The following is a 22,997-nucleotide window of genomic DNA, read 5'->3' as shown; positions in this document are numbered from 1 at the left end:
CGCGCTCAGAGTTACACGCGAGATCCATCTACATGTGATCCTGTTCAGCCCCGTTGAACTCGGGGGTGGGAGAGGGGGGGAGGAAGATTGTCCTGGTTGGGGCGGGGGAAGAGAGACAGACAGAAAGAGAAAGAGAGGGGGGGAAAGTCTTTTTATGTATAGGATTTTTTTCCCTACAGTCTGACTTTTTAACTAATTAAAAGTTAAAAGTGGGTCTTTATATTTTAAATTGTTTTCGGGTTTCACTCGACCTGCGAGCCGCCAGAGTCACCCTCCGGGAGAGATAGGCGGCATACAAATGTAATAACTAACTAACTAACTACCGCAAAAACTCACACCTTTCTTCCTCGCTGCTGAAATTACTTGCTCATTAGCATTCGCCCCGCCCCTTCCCTTAGCCCCGCCCCCGCCGCAGCCCCGTGCTTTTTCTCCGCGAGCGAGATCGCGGCCCGCGAAAAGGGGGAGGGAGACACGCGGCTGATGAGGTCTGCGGACGGAGGCTCCGCGGGCTTCTTTTCCCCACCTTCTCCCCGGTACCACTGCAAGGGGCTTGGAAGAGCCCCCCCACGTCCGGATCAGCGCAGAAACTTTCGCGGTGGGGAGAAAACCCCGTCCCCAAAATGTAGAGGAGCTGCGTCCCCCAAGCTGGGTTAAGCTACAGGATACGCACTGGACCAAAGCCGCTGGCTGGGAGTTGTAGTTCAACTGAACTTAGATAGGACAGTATAAAGAGGATATCTGGTGGATCTTGGGGTGGGGGGGTGACGGGATTTCAGATCTGGAGAAAATAATGCTGTCTCTTAGGACTTAACTCGCCCTGGGCCGTCCTTAACTTGGGCAGAGAATGGAGTGCTTGGGGTTACTACAGGAGTAAGTCAACTACTGGTAGTTGGCCTTTTGCAATGAATATGCAGTGCTAGAAAGGAGAGGTGCTGGGTTTCTCATCAGTTTGCAATGGGTTCCTTATTTATTTATTCATTCATTATATTTACTTATTTATTTATTCATTATATTTATATAGCCACCCATTTCACAGACCGTGACTACTACACTATTAATTCCAGAATAGGTTAAAGATATATTAATTTAGAATTTTGTTATCTTCTCTCTCTCTTAATAAAGAAGCTGATGAATGATCTCCCAATGGCATCCAGAACCATATTAAAAGTACAAACCTGATTTGGGTTTGCACAGTATGCCTAACTGGGTACCGAACCCATATTCTGTGTTGATCTACTGAATCATACTAGGCCAGTGCTTTTCAAACTTGGCAACTTTATGATGTGTGGACTTCAACTCCCAGAATTCCCCAGCCCAGAATTCCCTAGGCCAGCCTAGAATTTCCCAGCCACCACTAGGCAAATGTTTGGGGCTGTACAAAATGCAAACATCCAAGGTTGAAATTTAAGTTTACCATGCTGGGTTAATGTACTAATGAATCTTTTTCAACCTGTTGTATAAACCTGGTAGTATGCATGATCTTGTATTAAATTCTGATAAAATGCAATCACATTTTTTCTAAAGAATGAGCTATGGGCCTTAGAAGGGCATATGGTATAAATACTATGTCATAAACCTACCTACTTATAATGATATTCTTTTTCAGAGTAAATGAGTGTTCTGCAGGGGAGAGAAAGAGAGCAAGAAATAGCCTAGTATTGTCAACACTAACTAGAAGCAACTTCTCAGGATTTGAAGCAGGAGGGTTCTCTCCCCCCAAATCTCATCCTTCTTGAAGAGACCTTTTGCAGGTAAAACAGGTGCTCTTTCCAATAGCTATTTGCCCTCTCTCATTGGAGACTAATACAGGGGAAGGGGGGAAAGAGAGAGAACGATAGTTTATAAACCACAATGACTAAATTCTTTAAATTTCCTAATATTATTTATTCATTTGGGGCTTATCGTGATGGTTGGAGTCTGCTGTGCTTCCTGTACAGGACAGAGCAGGAAGATGACTCGTAGATTTGATAAGGAGGCCTTTTCCTCGGTAGAGAGAGAAAAAAAAAAAAAACCTGTTTTCCAACATGTTTAAAACATGTTGGAGAATTAAATCGTTTTCTTGCCATTGATTTTGTATTCTCCTTCCTCCTGTAGTCTTTGTGTCTCCTAGTGGCTTTAGAACCACATAGCAGGTTCTATGGCAGAGAAGCAGCTGCCCATTAATACTGATGCTCCAGAGAGAAGGCCAGTCTTGGTGTCATCTGGGTCATCCTCCAGTGAATTATCCACATCTGGAGCTTCTGAGCTGCATCCTCTCTCCCTGGGACGTGTGTCATCAAGCCATCTGTCCTCCTTAACGGTGCCTGTGCGCTTGGATGTCCTCTACTTCTTGCTTAACAGTGCCGCCAAAGGGGCACAGAGTGCCATGGCTCCCGTACCTACTCCTAGTGGGCAAGGGTCTGTCTCTGCATGTCATTGCCCAGTTGCTTTACAAGCAGTGAGCTGCTGTAACAGCTGCCACCACTCCTCTCACAATGCTTCTGACGGTGCTCCTTACACCGGGCGCCCCAGTGGGCCTCACCATGATGAAACAGCTTATGGAAATTATGGCCGACACGGAAGATTGAGCACTGGAATCCCAGACAGACAAAACAACAAATGGATCAGGGTTTCCCAACGGAATGATGGGAAGAACTGGTCTGGATCCCTTCAAGCAGATTTGGCAAGAGGATGGAGAAATTCCCACTCCCCACTGGGATGGCAGGAGAAGCAGAGGGATGAAGGTGGAAGGCATGGGAAAGGGGACAACTGGCAAGGAAAGCAGGCGAATTTCAGGAAGTCCTGGGGCAACCGCAGAGAAAGTCTGGCTAAGTCAACCCCTTGGAATTCAGACTCACTGGATAGAAGAAGAGAAGGCACATCGTCATTTGGAGTACCTTCTGTAAACATTAAGAAGAACCAAGATGGAAGTTGTTGGCAAGCGATGTGTGATGCCCCAGAAGACCAAAGACATGTGGCCCATACCCAGATTGGATGGCAAAAGAGCCAAGGGACACAAGAACCTGCTGCTGAGCTGACTGATACAACTGGCCAGGATAAAAGAGAAGATTGGGAGGCAGAATATGAAAATACCCAAGAAACCTCCAGTGCTCCTGAGTGGTTTTCCAGTTCTTCCCTTCAGAGCAAAAAAATGGATACTTCCAAAGCAGGAGGTAGTTATGATGTAGAATGGGCTGCGTCTGCTGATCCACCCAAACAGAAGCCGGAGACCTCTCCTCTTCCCAATTCAGTTTCCCAGGATCAGGCAGGTACATCTACAGAGAAGGAACTCGCCAAGTCTCGCTCAGATTGGAGTAAGAATGGCAGGTTTGCCCGTTACCTCCAGGGCCTTTATTCTGACATGCCAGGGAAGTCAAGCTCTGAGAGTTCCACAGATCTGGCCATCAATACAGATGCAGAGTCATCCAGTCGGGAGAAGGAAGAGGCTGCAAAGATGGCAGCTGATGGAGAATCAAAACCTTGGGAGTAGATTATGGCTAGGAGATTAGCAAGGAGAAGAAGAGGATACTATGTAGTCTACAGACCTGGGATCTAAGGGGAAACTTCCCCAGAAGTTTTGATCTCTGGAATTTCAGAGCTATTTAATTGGTTAAGATAGAAGTTTGACTCCCAGTGTCTGTAAATGGTGGTCATTTTGTCTTGTTTTACAGTTTATTCACAGCCCGTGTTACCCTTTATTCACGGAACAAGGGTCTTCTTAAATAATCAGATACGCCTGATATCCGTTCCAAAACAGGCTAACGAATGGGCATATCATCCAGTAAATGCAACCAGTATCCAACCAGATACCTTTCCATCTGAAGAGAATAGAAAAAGCAATGGCGAATCGTGTTGGTGGCATCATTGCTCTGGGTATTCTAAGATACATCAGATGGGGTTAACCATCACAGCCAGGATTGTTCATTTAGCAGTTTGTTACGACAGAAGCATCCTCCTGACTCCGTACAGTCACCCACATACATGGGTGACTTCTATAAAAGCTCCATTGTGGGTTCTGTAGAAAGAATCCATGATTTTTAAACCAAGGTCTGTCTGGTTTGAACCCAAAGGTTAGTTGGTATTGGATCTACTAGCTTAAGCACAGGAGGCTTGAAACCGTCATGCAAATCTCAGGATACAGATGATATCATTTCAAAGATTGTATCATTTCAGTACATGGGAGAAACGGTTAGCAAATCCCATGAAAGAGCCATTCTAGGCTGCTAATTTTTATTTTTATTTTTTTGCACACAGAGATGGGTATGTTAATTTAATGCTGTCTGTCTAGTATATCTAAATGTTACTCTAGCTGTTTAAGCACTCATAACTGTTACGCTGAGGTTGTTTAGAAAGTTGTAAAAACATCTTTGTATAATCTTACGTAGTGAACCTGGATTTAAAAATCCCAAGAAAAGCATCGCTGATGATTTGAAGTACTTTACAGTAGAATATTATGGTTTCCTGTAGTTTTTCTGATTACTTGTCTCTTGTTGCAATAAAGTTGGCACTGTGTTAGCAAGATGGGCTGTTCTGTTTAATAAACAAGGCATGAGCGGATGTATTTAAACTTGAGTAGAACTGTCATTGTGGGTATTTCAAGGATGCAGAGAAAGTTGAGGTTCAATTTTATTTACCTAATTTTATTTCTCCAAACAGAATAGCATGATCAAAGCAGTGTGATTGAAAAAGGACACTGGGGAAGTCAGATATGAGATCATCTCCCTATATAATATAGCAGTATTTTATTTTTATGAGAACAGTTCTCTCTGTATAACCACTATTTATTTATTTCTGCCTGTATTTCACTATTAAAAACAATTTAAAAACCCAATGACTAGGATGGATGGATGGATGGATGGATATTGATACAACAATCAGTTTAGCAACTTCTTGAGGTACTCCTATGTAATTTCAGAAGTCTCTTTGTAAGGAGTCAGAATTGATACCATGGAGTCTCTGTCCACCTTTCCCCTTTTCACCTCTTCCTCCTCCTCCTCATGCTTCTATCCCTTCACAAGGAAGTTTATAAAATTTAAATTACAATAAAAACAACTTAAAACACTCTTCCCCTTGTTGCGCAACATTAATTGGCCAGAATCCTTGGGGACAGAAGAACCCCAAAACCTCATTGGTCGGAATTTGCACCCATCAGTGCAGATTCCGGTGGTAGTCTAGGAAACCAGTGGTGGTAGCCAAGGCAACCAGGTTGATTTCAGAAGAGGTTGCTGTTTCTCCATCCTTGCTTCCATTGCAGAGGTGTTGCCCCAAATGGCAGAAAGGTGTGGCTGTTGGACCTGTTGTGGGAGGGAGAAAGGGGTAAGGTCTAAAAAAAAGAATTGGAAACCTTGACCTGTATTTTGTCCTCCCCCACCCTTTCAACACCATGAGGAAAGTACAGTGGTGGTGGTTCTTAGCTGATCAAGATTGCCCTGCAAAAGATCCATAGAAATACATGAATCAGTGCATTTGTAATTATTTCCTTGTGCCTCCACCTTTTCCTATTCCCATTTGAAAAGCGAGGGATTGTACACAGTTGAGTTCTGTTCACAAATTGCCAATAGGTTTAGTTAATTGTTAAAGAAACAACCTTCAAATGTAAAGAAAGGATAGATGTACATATATTTTAACATCTGTATAATAAATTATTCTAATTAGATGGATTGGTTAACGTTTACAGGTTTCATGATCAATTAAGTTTTTCAATAAAGTTGTTTCAGATGTGTGGTGATAGGATGAAAAGTAAATACATTGATCAACTTAGCACCAACAGTACAAACAATATTTAGCTATTGTTCTCCTGGCGTCATCTGTATGAATGCCAGGGTGTACCCCATTCTACAAAGATGTTCTAGAGACCTAAGAAAGAAAATGATTTCTAAGAAATTTGTGTAATAAAATCAGAGATGGTACCTGATTTGAATGGGCCCTCAGCATCCTGCAGATGGTATCTTCCACTCTGATTTTTCCTCCCCATACCCTCGATCATTTCTTCCTCAGGAAGCCCACCCATCCAAATACTAAACAGATCTGGTCCTGCTTAGTTTTTCAGAGGCCCACCAGCGTTGGTGAGATGCTTACACCAGGACTAAAATTCTTCTCTTGGGATTTAATGGAAGCGGGAAGTAGGTAACTAAGGAGGAGGTAGACTTTGAAAGAAGGGACGCATAACTCCAGAGCCATCTTTAATTACAAGGGGGCCTAAGAGTTGAGTATATGTCCATTCATTCATAGCTAAAAGTGCAGTGATCCCATATCCCTTTGAAAGTCTCACGTGGTCAGAGGAAAACGACTTGATATCAGACCTGGCTGTTACTAAAAGAGACAAGATGGAAATCAAAAGAGAGAGTCATCTAGCCTATTGCATAGCTTGGGTACAAATCAAATGCATAAAAATATGTTCAATTTCACTATAAATAGATTACTTTTGATACAAAGCAGTTGCTGGAATTGTTTCAGAATAGCTTCTTAATTTTTCTACAATAAAAATTCCTGATCAGAAATTCCTGGATTCTTGTGTGCCTGTTGATTCTTTCCAGTCCAGCCTGCCAAGGAGAAGCCTGACAATTCCATCCATGAAAATCCTACTGGGTCATTTTTCTCTTAAGTAAGAGAATGAGTAGAACAAGAAATCTCAGAAGGGTATTTTCAGCACAGCACAGGGCCACAATCTGAGATCCTCCTGCACCTTCTTCCCAGGCCTTGCAAACAATCCCGAGGACTTTTCTCCAAATGACTATTAATCAGGAATTAAAAAATAAATAAATTAGGAGTGAGCATATTAATGCATTTAATTTACAGTTTCTTTCCTCATCCTCCATGCAGAGAAGCCACATCCACCGCAGTTTCTTTAACAAGCGTCACCAGTTTAGAGACACACTTGTCTTTCTTGACCCATCCTCTGAAGATCAGCAGTGGACTTTGCTCAGCTGGCAGTCTACTGTTGGAATATATGTCCTTGACTACCTCCTACTGGGTATTGGAGACAACTCACAGAGGCATGGTTCATAGTGGTCTCTGGAAGATCTGCTTAGATCCAAAATGCCACCTGTATCAGTTCAATCTCTTAGGTAAGATCTCTCCACTCCATCTTGTAATATCTTAAGGTTGATCATTCGTTCATTCATTCATTCATTCATTCATTCGGTTTATATTCTATCTTCCCTCTAGGATGTCAAAGCAGCCTTCATAGTGCTCCCTTCTCCCATTTTGCCCCACAAAAAGAACCCTGGGAACTACTCTGGGTGGAAAGAGAAAGGGGATCAGCAGTAGGAGGCTGCTGAGACTTTGGCTGAATTTACAATCCGGTTCACAAAAGAGAGGGTTTGCACTTAATGCAAATATGCATTCAGGGATGCTCCCAGTTTTGAGAAGCCTTAGGTTAGGAAGGATGCTCTCTGGGGGGCTATTTCAGCTGTTGCTACAGCTGTTGTTACAGAGGTGGCTGTTTTCCCAGCCCAGAGCAAAAGAAGCGAATTGCATTTAAAATGAATTCTAAAAGACAACACCTTGGAGCCGAACTCAGGATGACGATGATTTACCATTGCCTTTTTCCAGGATGTTGATCTAATTTCCCCATCTAGCCTCTAACCCTGGATTTTCCCATGCAAACACTCGTTTCAAGAGCAGACAAATGTGGCGAGGTGCTGCTACCTAGTGGGGCCAAATTGAATTTACACCCCAATTAAAGTCTGGCTAGGTGGAGACGCAAACCCCCGCTACTTTTTAAAAATTCACTTCTGCACACATCTCACTTCACCTTCCACCGCTAGCGGTGTGATAACAACAGTAACTGACCCCGGGGTTCCTTTTATTTAAGCTTTTTTTTTTTTTTTACATCCAAGGGTTACAAGAAATGGTGAGCCAGACTGGAATTTTCAGACTTCTTTCTTTTCTAAGTGGAGTTGTAGGGTTGTTAGTAAAAGGGAGCATCAAATATATTGGGGGTTTAGCATGCCTCTTATGGGGGTTATGATTTAGACGAGGCAACTTGTTATTAAATGTTGTGGTGCAATCTTTGGAGTACTGTTTGAGGCACAAGAACCCACAAATGTTTTCTTTTCTCGGTCACAGCTTTGCACATCCATGTTACCCGTGCCTTCCTGCTGACAGCGCTCTTCTGTGGCCTCACAGGATTGCTCTTCATTTGCATTTCTTTTGAACGTCATAAGCTCTACGAGGTATCGGTGATAAAAGCAGCTGCCGTCTTCAGCTTCAGTGCAGGTGGGTCATAGGGCCAGGCATCCTTTTAGAATTAATCTAAAAAAAGGTGTTTTGGAGTGGGTACAGGGTGCAAACATAGCCTCTGCCTGCAACTCTTTAAAACAGCTGGGTCTCTTCCTGGAATCATGTAGCTCTGCAGTGGCTGCACCATCTCAGGACGAAACGTTCAGGGAGGGGCTATGTTCATGCCTCCACATGCTCAAGGCATCTTTTTGGAACTTGAATCAGAAGCATTTCTCAGCTCTTATTTGTGGGACTTTGTAAATACAGAGGCCATCCCTCGGGCTGAACCTGTGCTTTGCATGCAGGATGCCCCAGGTATGAACTCAGATATCTCTTAAATTATTTCATCTATCAGGCTGTTTGGCAACTGTCTAAAACCAAAAGGGATTTTGCAGGCAATCCTTGCTTCCCAAAGCAGCTCAGACAAGTTGAAAAGAAGGAGCAAAAGAGAGAAGCACTCCCTGTCTTTAGGGTCACAATCCAAAGGGACACGGGTGGAGAGAGACCAGCCCTTCCAGCCCAGAAAGAAATAGTGAGCTATAGGTTGGCCTTGGTGGACCATTCAAGTCAGCTGGTCACATGTTGTTGGAGCTCCTGCTCGGTTACTATGGTGTAACTCTCGCTCCTATGGTTGATGGATAGCCCTAGTCTGGGCAGTCCTTCAGTTCCATTGTCCTAGAGCAACTCTCAGTTAATAGCTGATGAACCTAAGAAACTGTCCACAGTGGTTTCAGCTGTAGCCAGTGGAAGAACTTCAGCCATGGTGCTCCTTGAAGATATGGGGTGCAGCATCCTAGCAGCCTTGACTGCTTGGTTGATGGGTGAGGATCAACTAAGCTGCTCTTCAACACTCAATAGATTCCCACACTTTTTTTCCTTCCCTTTTGGCCTTAGGTTTCCTCATCCTGGTTGCCATGTCTCTATTCACAGCCATTCTTAGGAGTTCCCCAGGGTACGCCCAACATTTACTAGTATTTGGCTCATCCTTCAGCTTGGGCTGGGCCTCCGTTCTTATGTACATCATCACCGGTGAGTTGTGTTTTCTAGAAGTGCTAAAAGTCCTGCAGTTGTCTCTTTTCTACATTTAATGCCCATGTAATGCTTGTGTCACTAGCAATGGTTTGAAGGACTTCACAGTTTCTTGCCTTTAGCCATGCTGGCTGGGGCAGTTGAGAGATGAAGTCCAAAACATCTGAATTTCAAGGCTGATAGACAGGTGTAGATAAGCACCAGGCATGTTTTTTTTTAAATTAATAAATGAAATATTACTATCTCTGGTTTTGACTTAGGTGTCTTAATATGCCTCATTTTTTTCTTTTCTCCCCCAGGTATGCTACTTTTGCTGACTGACAAAACCATCATTTCTTAAGTCTAGGCATCTACCCTTCCACTGGGACTTTTTAAAAAGTCACCCATAGCAGATTTATTGGTTTCATAATCATGGAAACAATTATGCAGTAGGGCATTTAGCTGGGGCAAATGGAACCTTATCCTGGGTATAAGAAGAAGGTGTCACATTTCTCCTCATTCCAATCTAATCGGGCCATGATTTGCTACTATTAATGGCCTTCAGTCAGTTCCCTCCCAGTTTGACAGAACACTGGGTATGTAATATTGTTTGACAGCTGGTTGTGACCATGGCTTGCTATGACATTCCAAAAACTATGATCTGGGAAAATATAGGTGTTTGCTTCACATTTAAATTAGAAACCGTGGTTTGACTTGGGGTTCCAGTTCTGATTTGCAGCTAAGCAATGACTCGTGCTAATTTCATACAAGTTGGGTATCGTAATGCGTCACAGAGGGCTGAAGGCAGGAAATGAGAAGGGAAGAGATAGATAAGAAGAAAGCACATGTGAAGCTACTCCTTGGCACTCATTGTAAATAATGCCTCATTCGTCTTCATGCACCTCAAAAAGACACCTTAAAATTACATTGCAGTTGTCAGCAAAGGCAGGCAATATTTCAGCCTTTCTCCAACTGAAGATGAGTCACACCATGCGTAGGTTTGCTGAAGGGGCATTGGCTTCAGCTGTAAGTGAGTGAGTATCTGGTAGTAAGGTTATGCTGGTAAAACAGACATCTTAAAGAGAACAGTGGCGTCCATTTTGTTTAGGCCTTCTTGTCTGAGGATCTATGTGCAAATGCATGTGAATCTGGCATGTAAATATCTCTTTGTGGAGATCAATTTACCTGTGAATTGTATTTGTCAGTGAAAACATACATGAATATGGTTTTGTTTGCTAGTTGTTGTCAATAAACTCTCTTAACTGTGTGTTTTGCCCCAGTGTTGCCTATCCTCTCTTGCTCCACTCAGATTTTCTTGACCTCTTTCTAGATCATGCCTGTCTTGTTTGAAATTAAAGAAGCCATTTTTCAATGTTAAAGTGTGCAATGATTTTTTTCCCACAGCTGGCATGATGAGATATATAAAGGGTTTGATGTAGGCTGAAGAGATCCAGGTTAAATATTTGTTCAGTCATAAAGTTCATGAGGTGGTCATTGTGTGCTCTTTACACAATAGCAATCATAATTTGTTTTGGCTTAACATGAGTGACAACCCAGCCAACTATTTTATTCAACAGATCATGATTCATTAAAGCATATCTTGACAAGTTAAGTGAACCAAGTTGTTCTTTCTCATCCTGACTTACTTCCCATGAGTGTTGCAAGGCTACAGAAGGTTGAAGAGAGAATCAACAAATGTCTCCATGAGCTCTCTAGAGAAAGTGGGAAAGAAATCTAATAAATAAAAGTACCTCTTTTCATCCCTCATTTGACTTGACTTTTTATTAGTATGTCTGTATTTCAAAATACAAATGAAACAGATTAACATATTTAGGGCAATGGGGAGACCTGTGCGCAGACAAAATATGATGGTTTCATTCAAGTTCTAGAGTGAATTCTGAGGAAATAGCTGCTAAAGAGTCTTATGTTTAGTGGAACCCTAGTATGGAAATTAGTATTTGGAAAAAGATTCCTTGGATCCCCTTTTATCCCATAATATTACTTTTCAGGGAAGGAAGTTACAGGTTTTACCAATGGATTCATATTTTGCAGATATGGATACTATAGCTGGCACTTGGGTCTCCCTCAAAGCAACAGAAAGGAAGGAAGGCTGGCAGGAAAGCATGAACTGAATGCCATCAACCTGAATGGCAATGTGTGTGTGCACTGCCACTGTTTACTTTTTGGTTCAGAGAATAAGGCCAGTTGGTGGAAATTTTAGTTGATTAACTGGTCTTGATGATTAATACTTCTCGAAAATGAGGGGGGGGGGGGGAAACCTCATGGACTCCTACCAAAAGAATTCTGCTGTTCAAATTGTTTCATAGATGTCTTCTCTCTCAGTTTGGTGGGCTCACTCAGTCTGGGTTGACAATTTTCTGAGAATAATGGGAAGGAGAAGACCTGAGCTGGGGTTCCTCCCATCAAGCTTTTGTGGTTAGATAAGAGGCCAGCAATAGCTGGGGAGGACTGAGGGATCACCTTCTCCTTAATGGAGCCTCCTGAACAACCAAACTTTTGGTGAGGACTTGCTGGCAGGTCAGAAGTAGGAAAATGAACAAAATGTTTTGTTGTGTATTGTACAGAAGACCTCTAAGTCTGCACAAAGACCTTATGAGAGCTATTTGTCATCATAGGTTGTTCTATCTTGGTTTAAATTGTGCTCTCTCATTCAAATCAATGGGACATGGGGAGGCATTGTCTGCTCAGGTCCAGCATGGCTTAGCAGGACTGGGAATTAGGGAGGAGGATAGATTAGAACTAACCAAGCCAAGCATGAGCTGTGTTCAGGAGCCATAGCATTTTCTATGAAACAAACCAGAAGTTAGAAGAGCACTGACATGAATGATTACAACAAAAGCAGAGTAGAAAACAAGGCAGCTTAGCAGGACCCATATGACTTCTGGCTGAAAGCAGGCTGAACGTTTCCAGAATGGTGCATGACCACTTTCCCTGTTGCTATATCTGATTGGTTTAAATCTCCGCATGTAGAACACTCCAAGAACCTGATTGGTCAAGTTTTATATTGCTTGGTAGTGACTGGATCAGCTGTAGTATCCTAGGCAACTGGATTTATTTCTGCAGGGGTTGATGCTTCTCCAGGGTCAACCCCCGACATAAATATGGCAGACAGGTGTGACAAGAAGAGAACCCATTGTGGTAGGGGAAAGGGAGGAAGTGTAGAACAGACAAGATGTCATGGAATACCTAGGGTATTGTGTGGCAGAAGGGTCATGTGAAGCTATCCAATTTTGTGAACTGATGTGAAAGATGTGGTAGGGCTTGATCTCATTTTTTAGGATTTTACATTGTCTCCTGAGATCTCCAGGAGAAGATATGCCCCAGAATCAAGAAGGTAGGAGAGCTATTTTCTGCTTAGCTTGAGAAGCTAAGCATCATTCTTATAACCATAAGACATCAACGGATTCTCCTAGGCACAGTCAGAATCTGCCCTCATCTTCTGCATCCACCAGGCACTGAACTGAATTGCTAAATTGTTCATTATTCTTAGCTGTTGGGTCCCTAGCCTGGAGGAATGGCCTATTTAGTTTTAATAATAACCTAGTCATCCATTCCACATAATAAGCAACATTATTTCCAGACTTGATGGACATGGATCTTCATATTGTCTTCTAAAACAAATGCTATTCTGAATTGTTCGCTCCCCTTTCATTTGTCCCAGTCATGAAAATTGGACACGTGTGAGAGTGAAAGGAGAACGGAGAGAAAGAAGAATGCACGTTCATTCCAAAATCTGGGGAAGAAGAAGAGGCACTGCCTTCTAGTGGTAGCTAAGGCAGTCTTAATTTCCCCCTTTTTTTGGTTTGCTCGTGTTTGGTTTTAATTGTGCATGCCTGTCCACTTACAATGATGGGTGGGATCTGCTTCTACCTGTATTTTTTGGGACAGAATGATCACCTAATGTTGGATATCACATGATCTCTTTTCCAATATGAGCTATTTTGATCACTAAGGCAAGTGGCAAGAGATGGATGAGAGAAGGACCTTCCCACATCTGTTTTTCACCTGGCTGTCATTAGTCAATCGAGCCTCTGTCTTTAAAGACAAAGGTCCCTTCCTGTCTCTATCTTATCCTCCCCTTTCTTCAAGATGTTGTTTTGCTAGAAGGGAGATTTTTTTGTCCCTGAAGAAAATCTAGCTCTTTCTTCAAATATGAATGTCTGTTACCATTCATTGACAGCCAGGCTAGATTCCAACTAGCTACACTCAAGACTACTATTATTGTGACTCCTTTTTTAATGAGAGATTCTGTTACTTAATCATTTAGTACTCTTGCAACATTCTGCATATCCTCTCCTAAGGGCTTCTACTGAAGTTAATTCTCCAATCCTCAGAATTACCATTCTAGAATACAGAACAGAAAGGAAACAGAAGAAGAAATAGAGATCTTAGAGGCTGGAGGTCTTTGTTCAAGTAATGGGAAGCAAGCAGGGTGGTCTCCCCCATTAAGCACCTAAAGAAATATAAGTGACTTCCTCTTCCTCTTCTTTTTTCTGGAAGAGGGGAAGCCCTGTCTCTTTTTAACCATGGTGACGTACTTTGCAAACTCCAGGGACCGGATTTGGTGCCTCTTTACTGGCCACATCTTTTGCCCTGTAGCTTCTCTTTCACAACAAATGGGGATAATGTCTCACTTCTCTTCCATTCTAGGAGTATCTCAGCCATATCGGTGTATTCTCAGAGTAACTTCCGTTTCTTGATGCAGCCCCTCTGGTTCAGCAGCCTGGTTTTTTGCACTGGAAGTCTAACGCTGATGCTGACGGCCTTGTTCACCCCTTACTGGGTGACAGAAAGCACACCCCATGGCCTGCTTCATGGGGGTCTCTGGAAGATTTGCTTAGATCCAGATTGTGACTTTTATCCAATTAACCTAGGTAAGGCTTCCCACTTTGAATATTGTGCAATGAATCTCTCAAGTTCAATTTCTCTCAAGGTCCCATTTCTGCCATGCATGCATAAATACACTGATGCTACGTCTGCTCTATGTCTGCACCGGCTTACAGATTTGCCAGGGGCAAGGCCCTGGAGAATTTTTTTTTCTGCATTGGCAGGCTCTATTCCCTTCATATATATATATATATATATATTTGCATATGTGTTTTCCTGGTGTGCAAGGTTTTTGTAAATCTTTGGTAAATCTTTATGGTAATATTGACAAAAATTCTACTACACAAGTTTTCTATAATAAGTTATAATAAGCCCTTTTCTCTGATATCTGTGTTTTCAGGAGTGGTGTCATCCAAAGTTTACGTGTTCATGGGGTTTGATTTATTCATTTTATTTATTTATCAAATTTATATGGCTGCCCATCTCACACAAAACAATGCTGGGCAGCAGACAATACAACCAACAATTAAAACGTTCTACAAAACCACTTAAAAATAATTAAACTTAAATAAAAAATTGAATGCAAAATTGTTTTGGGATGTAAACACATTCAAGTTTATATATAATTAATGTAAAAGGGGAAAAAAAGACTCCAACTGATTTTTATATTATATCCAGAGAAAATGACCCAAGGAGTGTCACGAGTGGATTTCTTTTGCATAAATATCATGATCATCTAGCTGACAACAAAATAGGGTTTTTTCCCCCCAATAAACCCAGATGTGTGTATGTTCTTGTTTTGTTTAACCATTTAAGAATTAAACGCATAATTTTCATGGAGCACGCATGGAATTTTTGTTGTTATTTTTGTTATTATGCTCTTCCTCCTGAAGAAGTGCAAAGCAGTGCACCACAAGTAAGAAATCAAGTTGCCCTGAAAGCAATGTTGCTAAAAGAAGAACCTGCTAGAAAAGCCACAAAGATACAACCTATTTATTTATTTATTTATATTTCAAATGTGGTCACTGCCCGTCTCACTGAATATAGCTACATAGCTATTGTTCAACTTACTTCTCCTGAGGTTCTGCTGATGGCAAAACTTATTTTGTTTTTGTGAAGGTGGGATAGGAGAAACCATCCATCTATGTACCATCACTGCATAATGCTTTTCTTATCCTTTTCCTCCCTGGCTCCCAGCATGGTTTGCCCACACTATCAGGACCTTCCTAGTGCTTGGAACAATCTGTGGCTTCCTAGCTTGGTGCTGTCTCTCTCTCTCGTTCATCCGTATCCAGGTCAACTCTGTCTCCCTGATCTTGCTCTCTGCTATCTTCAGCATCGCAGCAGGTAACAATGCTTGAAGTTCCTCCTTTTTATTTTATTGTATTGGCAGGCCCACCCTTCTCTCTTGAAGGATGCCCCATTCTAAAGCTGAGGGGAAAGCGATTTAAAGCAGGCTCTTCTTCACCTTGCACAGTGTGAACCTGTGCATGATGATGGCCACTAATTTGGACAACCTAACAAAGTGGATTGGATGAATTAATGGGGTACCCGTATTTTTCCGACTATAAGACGATACTTTTTTCTAAAATCCTTATCCTAAAAACTGAAGGGCGTCTTATTCAAGGAAGTCAGCCAAGAATCGCGCGGTTCCAAACTGCCCATACTTTGTTTCTGCAGAGAGGCTTCCTCCTATTGCTAGCCTCCAATCACGAGGGAAATAGCTTGTCTCCCAAACAGACTTCCTCCAATCACGAGCCTGATGTAACTGACGTCAGCTGATGCTGAACAAACCAATTAGAGGAAGGCTGTTTGCAGAGACAAGCTATCGGCAGTTTCAGTCGTGCTTGAATGTAATCAGTTATGCAAAAGAGCCTGGAAATAGAGCTGCAGAGAGACGGTTTGGACCTCCTCCCACCGAGTGTATCAGGTCCATGTTAACTAATTACTAAATAAAAATGTGTTCTGCGCTATCTTTAAAATATTGATTTTTTAATTTTGGGCTGGAAAAGTGGGGGACGTCTTGTACATGGGGGCGTCTTATTGTCGGAAAAATACGGTATTTAATTCTTGAGAGTCATTGTTACCTCTAGGTTGGGAGCAGCATGCCTTCAAATACCATTGTAGGGGAACAAGGGCAGGAGAAAGGTATGTCATCACGTCCTGCTTCTGGTTGACCATGGTTGGTCATGCTGACAAATGGAATATTGGACTACGATGGGCCTAGCCCTGAATTGGAAGGACTATTCTTTTGTTCTAATCAATGGGAGGCAAGGCAGAGTGGTTGGTTTCCCTGGGCCTGTGGGACATGATGTATCGATACCCCGATTGGAGGATGGTATCACTTCTTATTATCTTATGTTCTTATTATTTATCAGCTTATGTATTGCGGTTTTGTGTCCTTTTCGTTAGGTTTGATCAACTTTGCTGGAAGCCAGCCAAAGTCACTTTGATTGAGTTGAGTGGCCATGCAAATGGCTTTAAATAAATAAATAAATAAATAAATAAATAAATAAATAAGTATTATATGATATGCAATGTTCTTTTGAAGCAAATTCCTTTCTTCTCCCCCCCCCCCCTCCTATTTGGCCCTAGGTATTCTCTTCTTAGCTGGCATGTGTATATTCACATATATATACAAGAACAGCAGGCCTTATATCCAGCACTTAATTATCTTTGGATCCTCCTATGGCTTGGCCTGGGCTTGCATTCCGATGTTCTTCATCACAGGTGAGCCATGGCATCAGTGCTGACTACGATAGCACTGATGTTGGTACCTAGTCGGGTAATGAAACGTCTGCAAGCAAACATCCAAGCTCAGAGAGCACCAAGGACTCCACAATGGGTTTAAAATGAAATAAGGGAAAAGAATACAGATGTAAAAAAAAAATGTGTAAAAAAACAAACAAACAAGCAAGAAAGCTAGCCTATTTTTAAAACAAAAAAAATACAGCTGGAATAAAACAAATATGAGATGAGCAGCTAAAAAAATCAGCCAAGAACTCAACCAGGAGAGAATACAGTTAATAAACACCAATATATACTAGGCATTAATATAGTAAAAGTTGAAGATGCAGGAGAAAACAACTTTGTAACTGAAGCAAATATTTTAGCAGCAAACCAAACCTCCTGATCAAAGTGTTCAGTCACCGGGCAGGGGTGTAAAGGAATGCCCTGATTTCTGCCGGAAGCACATTTGCGTCCCATCCAAACTTTGCAATGGGACGAATGCTAGCCCTGAAGTCTGCTAGCACCAGGGCTGCCTGCAGGGTGGGGAGGGGGTGGGTTGCATTCCAGATATGGGAGCCTCACTCTTTATAAACAATGAGGGCTTGTTTGGATGAGTCTCAGCTTAGTCTTAAATTAACTTATTAATTATTCTTAGGACTGTTTTATATTGTATTTTAATGAATTTTATCTCTGCTGTAAACCACCCAGAATCATTTCAATGAGATGGACAGTGACAAATTTGATGAATGAAAGAATGAATGAATGAATGAATGAATGAATGAATGAATGAATATTTCTTCCACTTTCCCATCAGGTGCGTTACTGATGAAGACACACCGAATCCTTTTCCCTTGATCCTGGAGCTGCTGGATGCCCAATTTGCCTGGATAATCACCAAGGAAAGCATAGTTGATTTCCTGTTACGATTTTTCCCCAGGCAGTTGTCTTAGCTAGATAAAACAGAGTTTCATACTAGGAGTGGGGACACAGTTACAATATAATGGTCTTCTTGTGTCTCCATTGGAAAGGCAATGTACAATACTAAGTATGTCCTAAGAACTTTTCGGTCTGTTCTTGAACTAAGGAGGACTAAATAAAAGTCTGAGAATTTAGTCTATTCCATAACACTGTTTAACAGAATAGGTGCCGCGATTTTAAAGGATTTTATTTTTCATTTCAGTAGGTCTTCAGCTAGTCAAGATTTTGTCTTCTACCTGTCTTGCAATCAGTCACAGGGATAAAGTTGCTGAGTGAACCTGTGGCTTCTGAAAAAAGAAACAGGTTCCCACTTCAATCATTTTCCAACTAATGCTCCTGAGTTCCAAAACACAGTATAGGTTTTCAGTCTGTCTTTTGAACTGGTGTCTATCCTAAATTCTCAGAGTTCTATTCAATTCTACTTGGTTACAGCATCAGACAGAACCGTAATTGATCTTTTTACTGTTGAATTAAACAGTTCTAATAATAAGGGGGAAAAAGATTCTAGGGCTGACTCTGAAATTGAATTAACTTATTTCTGGGTTCAGGTTGACCTTTAGAAAAGTGAATCATGACATTACCAAACTTCAAACAAAAATGAATCACAAAGGGCTTTTCTACCGAAGCACTCCAAAGTTAGAATTAACTGTTTTGTTTTCTCAAGCAAACCATTTGAGGGACAGGATTACAGCCTGTCACCTCAGAAACTTACATTGCTGTGGAGTATTAAGTATACAATAAGTAAAGTGATGTGATTGTTTGACAGTCTCTGTGTCAGTGGGGTTTTCCCAGAACTACGTTGAAAACTCCTTTCTACTTTTTGAAAGAGCTTCTTGTTCAACGTATCCCTTTTCAACACAAAAGTTGACACCACGGTTTACATTTCAGAGAACAAACTGTCTTCTTGGCTTTTTATGCCAGGATTTTAGCTTGTTTGTTTGCTTGCTCTTTGATCATTCAAAGGAATCAAAATATCAGAAAAAGTTAGGGCATTTATTCTGAAGGAAGTTGCCCATAAGGATCGAGGACGAGTGAAAAAGAGGCTTTGTCCCTTATTCTGCTTTAAGCTATTTTAGATGTTGTTTCTTCATCTTGACAGGGACTTTTTCAATAGCGTAACATTTTTTTTAAAAAAAAAGTTAAAGATGCCTCCTTTTCCCTTAGTGTTTTATTTTAATGCAGAAAAGCTAATTTTAATCAAGTGACCAGAAATGATTATTTGTGTTTCTGGCTTGTTTGGTGTAACAACTTTCAGCAAGTGTATATAATGCTCACACTTAAATCCTAAGGTGGGGTTTCTGGCCAATAGTAACTGGAAGGACAATTACTAGGAAAAACTGTTTAATTCTGCCCATGCCTTCAGTGGTACAATGGATTAAGCTGGTACCGCTGAACTCAATAGGTGTGATTTAGCATAATGGAGATTTCTTGGATTCCTTAGCCTCTATTTAAGGCATATAAGGTTGTTCTGAAGATAAAAAGATGCTTAAAACATGCAATAAAACAATTGAAATATAATTAATGAAAACATAAATTAAGATAAAGTTCATTTTTGTCCTGGGATTGTCTGCTTTCTGGAACATAGTCTCTGGCATCCAACATTAGCAGTATAACATTATATTGTTGTTTGTTTTAACTGTGTCAGCTGCCCAAAGTCAATAGAAGTTGGGTGGTGTCCAAGTCAAATAAAGAAACAATCTGAGAATAGTATTTTCTTTTCATTATATGTTGCTGCTGGCCTAGCTTCTTTTAATAAAGATGGTCACAGCTCCATAGGGATTGTTTTTAATTTTTTAAAAAATGATACTATTTGGCCATTTGTATTTGTAATGATAATAATATAATGCTGCATTAGGTGAGAAAAATAGCAGGTGGTGCAAAATAATTGTGCAAAGAGTTTACACAAGAAGTCCCCTGTCTGCAGCACATCTTCTGTTTCTGGTGGTGAGCGAAGCTCAGTATAGTTGCATTGAGCAAGCTCCTTGCACTCATGTTTCGACCCCCCTATTTACTTTCAATCAGCGGCAAGAAAAAGACCCACAGAAAAATCATATGATCGATATAAAATCAATATAATTTGAAGGTACTGTTATAATCTATGATAGCTGTGTGAGAAATGGCATTTTCTTCTCTGCAGCTCACGTTTCTTACTGAAAAAAGTAATGGCCCACTGTGTCCACTTTACAAATGTATAGGGGCAGATTTGACAACATTTATACTTCATTGCAGGACTTTTCCAAAATCTTTGTTTTCGTGTTTATTCTTCAGTCAAAGCAATTGGACTGAGCCAGACTAGAAAGCAGGAGACGGTGAGTTCGAGTCCTGCCTCTGGCATGGAAGCCGGCTGAGTGGCTTTGGGCCAGTCCCTCTCTCTCAGCCCAACCAACCTCACAGGGTTGTTGCTGTGAGGAAGGAGTATTAGGTGTGTAGCTGCCCTGAGTTATTTATAAAAATATTAAAAGCAGGATAAAAAATGGAAGGAAAATAAGTGAGTCACTGATCCCATGCGTTTTCATTCCCAGTCGGGAGGGAAGAGCTGAGATGGCAAGGAGTGCACACACGTTGTCTACGTGCTCTTAAAATCCTTTTTTATTTTACCTTATTTTACCTTGCCTTTATTTTTATATTTTATCATTATTTTTTTACTGAAGCCTGAAAAGACTTTTTTAAAGAATCCACATTACTGTCTGTTGTTAAAGAGTCAAATAGTCACCCACTGCTCCAGTTTATTTTCCTAGTGAACACTTTTAAACACTTTGTGGAACAAGAAAAAGAATGGAGAAAAGAAGTGACGCAGAATGAATTTGGGCACAACCATCCCTTGAAAGCCTTCAAAGCGTCCAAAAATTGCCGGCTATTCAGCCAAGAAGAACAACATACCAGTAAGTAAATCTAATAATAACAGTGATGGTAGAAACTGTGCTCATGTGAACCGACAGGATACCTTGGAGTGGGATTTGCAAACAGAGACTGAGCAACAACAACTGTTAGATCTCTCTACCTCTCTTCAAGAAAATGGCAAAAATGCTTTTGCAACACACTCTTCTCCTGAGGCCCCGATGACTTTAGCTCCCGTTAGGGAGGGATGGGTCAAGAATCTCATCAACGGGTGCGCCCATGACTTTTTATCTTGACAATGTCTTAACAGCACAGATTTTATTAAGATTCAGCTGTTCCCAAATCTTCGACTATTTAACAACAATAAACAGCAACGTGGATTCTTTAATGAAGTCTTTTGAGGCTTTTCCTCAGAAACCATTAGACCAACTGACTGCCCTTATGGAGGAACAAACTAATGCCAGGACAGAGGAGCCTGAGTTCAATAGCAAAAAACAGTTGGACTCCAACTGTGACACCAAAAGGAGAGAGGACTCCCCATTACTGTGCACTGAGAAGAGGGAGAAGGGAATTGGGAATACTTGAATCCTTCAGACAAATCAGGTCGCCCAACATATATATCTTAATAGAGCTGCAGGGGTCGTTGGGATATAAAAAGAGCTATTGCTCTATCCTTAAGTCAACTCCTCCATTGCCAACTCCATCGGATAGACTTACAGGGAGCAGAATGGCTACCCACTAAAAGAGGAAGTAAAAGAGTCTTGCTGATATTTAAATGTTCTACCATACCTGGTATGCTGCTTAAAATGAAACCTTTTCTCGGTACATTTCAAATACGCCCATTACGTGTGTTTCAGGAAAATAAAATATGCTCACTTTTCCACCCAACTATGCAAGTTGAAGTCTCCTTCTACGTTCTAGGAATGATAAGCTGCCCACTGCAAATAACCTTGAGAGTTTGATCTTGGCAAAAAGCCATGTGATGGCAGAAAGGTTTCTGAGGAAGCTTTAGAAGCACAGCTGATTCATTCTTTTGGCGCACTTCCAAGTAGCGAGCCAGATAAACTATTGAGAAAACAACAGACACTGTTAACAACATGTATAGCAGCAGAACCTCTGATTGAGTTAGTGGCAATGTCTCCTAAAAAGGGTTGCAAGCAACAATAATAACGATCTACAGACACCTCTGATACATTTTGATCTAACTGAGGATTTTCAATAGAGCAGTAACCAGAAGGAAGGCTACCTGGCAATTCTAACAGAGGATGATGGATTGAACTGCAGCACCCAATCAATGACTGTATCTCCCCTGATGTAAGACCTGGTTCATGGCATACCAATGCTTTGCTTGTCTCTCAGGCCACAGTTCTACCAAATGGACTGCAGGCTACAGGGACCTCTCAGAAGAAAATTGTAAACCCTTTGGATGAACCCCCTGCCATGAACAATTTAGCAACACCTCTATCCCAGCAAACTCAATCAAATAATGGAGACAGCCAGATCCTCAGGCACATTGAACTTACAATAGGTGACCCTAACACCAGTGCATTGGAGTGTCAGGTGAAGACTCACATGGACACCAGACAAAATACTACAACAAAAGGAAGTCAACATGGTGAAGAATCTCATACTCCTAGTAAGCTACTTCGCTATGGAAAATCTCCATGAAAAATTCAAGTCGCTAATCAGTGTGTAGACCTGAATACCTCAGGTTCCCTTGATCTCATATCTGAAGATGAATGACTGAACAAGATGCATTACAACCCACCCCCAGTTAGTCTCTCTTACCACTTGCCTATAGATATGATTAATGATACAACTATTTGTATATTAACTTGGAATCTAGCAGGATGGAAGAACTATGTGATTTATCTGAATTTCTGTCAAATTTTGCTCTGATTGCAGTACAAGAGACGTGGTTAACATCTGGAGATGAACAGATTTCAATACCTGGCTTTAAGTCCTGGATCACCCCAGCATGGAAAGTAAAAGAGAAAGGCTGGGTGATACGGGGTTTGGCCATATTGATCAAGGAAGAACTAGGGTGGAAGGGCATAGATCAGGAGGCATAGTTACAACAAGGGGGCCAAACAAGCATGTATACTGGCTCCCATCTTGTTTAACCTCTGAATTAATGATATTCCAAAGTCCCTTTATTCAACCAATATGCATATGCCTGAAGTTAAAAATAAACAAATATTCTGCTTTATGCAGATGACATGGTATTGATGTCATACACCCAGGTAGGGATGAGAAGACTGCTGGGTAGGTTTAGTTGATACTGTTCACTCAACTACCTGAACATCAATAAGTCTAAGACCAAGGTAGTTGTTTTCAGGAGGAGGTGGACTAGCTATAACTGGAGCCTGGATAGGGAGCATATAGATCAGGTT

The 22,997-nt window shown here is 41.3% G+C and overlaps 2 protein-coding genes across 2 annotated transcripts; both read left to right on the top strand.

The window, feature by feature from the left end:
- The first annotated feature begins 472 nt into the window (after positions 1–472).
- LOC112542701 (uncharacterized) lies at positions 473–4,974 on the top strand. The gene is made up of 3 exons (XM_025176177.2): positions 473–595; positions 1,607–1,751; positions 2,095–4,974. The coding sequence occupies exon 3, from the start codon at positions 2,138–2,140 to the stop codon at positions 3,467–3,469; it is 1,332 nt and encodes a 443-aa protein (XP_025031945.1). The 5' UTR covers positions 473–595; positions 1,607–1,751; positions 2,095–2,137; the 3' UTR covers positions 3,470–4,974.
- Positions 4,975–5,586: 612 nt separating this feature from the next.
- LOC103051933 (protein NKG7-like) lies at positions 5,587–10,778 on the top strand. The gene is made up of 4 exons (XM_007443047.3): positions 5,587–7,046; positions 8,050–8,199; positions 9,097–9,231; positions 9,531–10,778. Exons 1-4 carry the CDS (start codon positions 6,761–6,763, stop codon positions 9,569–9,571), a joined length of 612 nt encoding a protein of 203 aa, XP_007443109.3. The 5' UTR covers positions 5,587–6,760; the 3' UTR covers positions 9,572–10,778.
- The last annotated feature ends 12,219 nt before the right edge of the window (positions 10,779–22,997 follow it).

This window comes from Python bivittatus, unplaced genomic scaffold (genome assembly GCF_059951505.1).
Source record: "Python bivittatus isolate LINGU-HERP-01145 unplaced genomic scaffold, Pbiv_v1 ctg000310_np1212, whole genome shotgun sequence".
In the NCBI taxonomy this organism is placed as follows: Eukaryota; Metazoa; Chordata; class Lepidosauria; order Squamata; family Pythonidae; genus Python; species Python bivittatus.
This window is presented reverse-complemented; position numbering and strand designations above follow the sequence as displayed.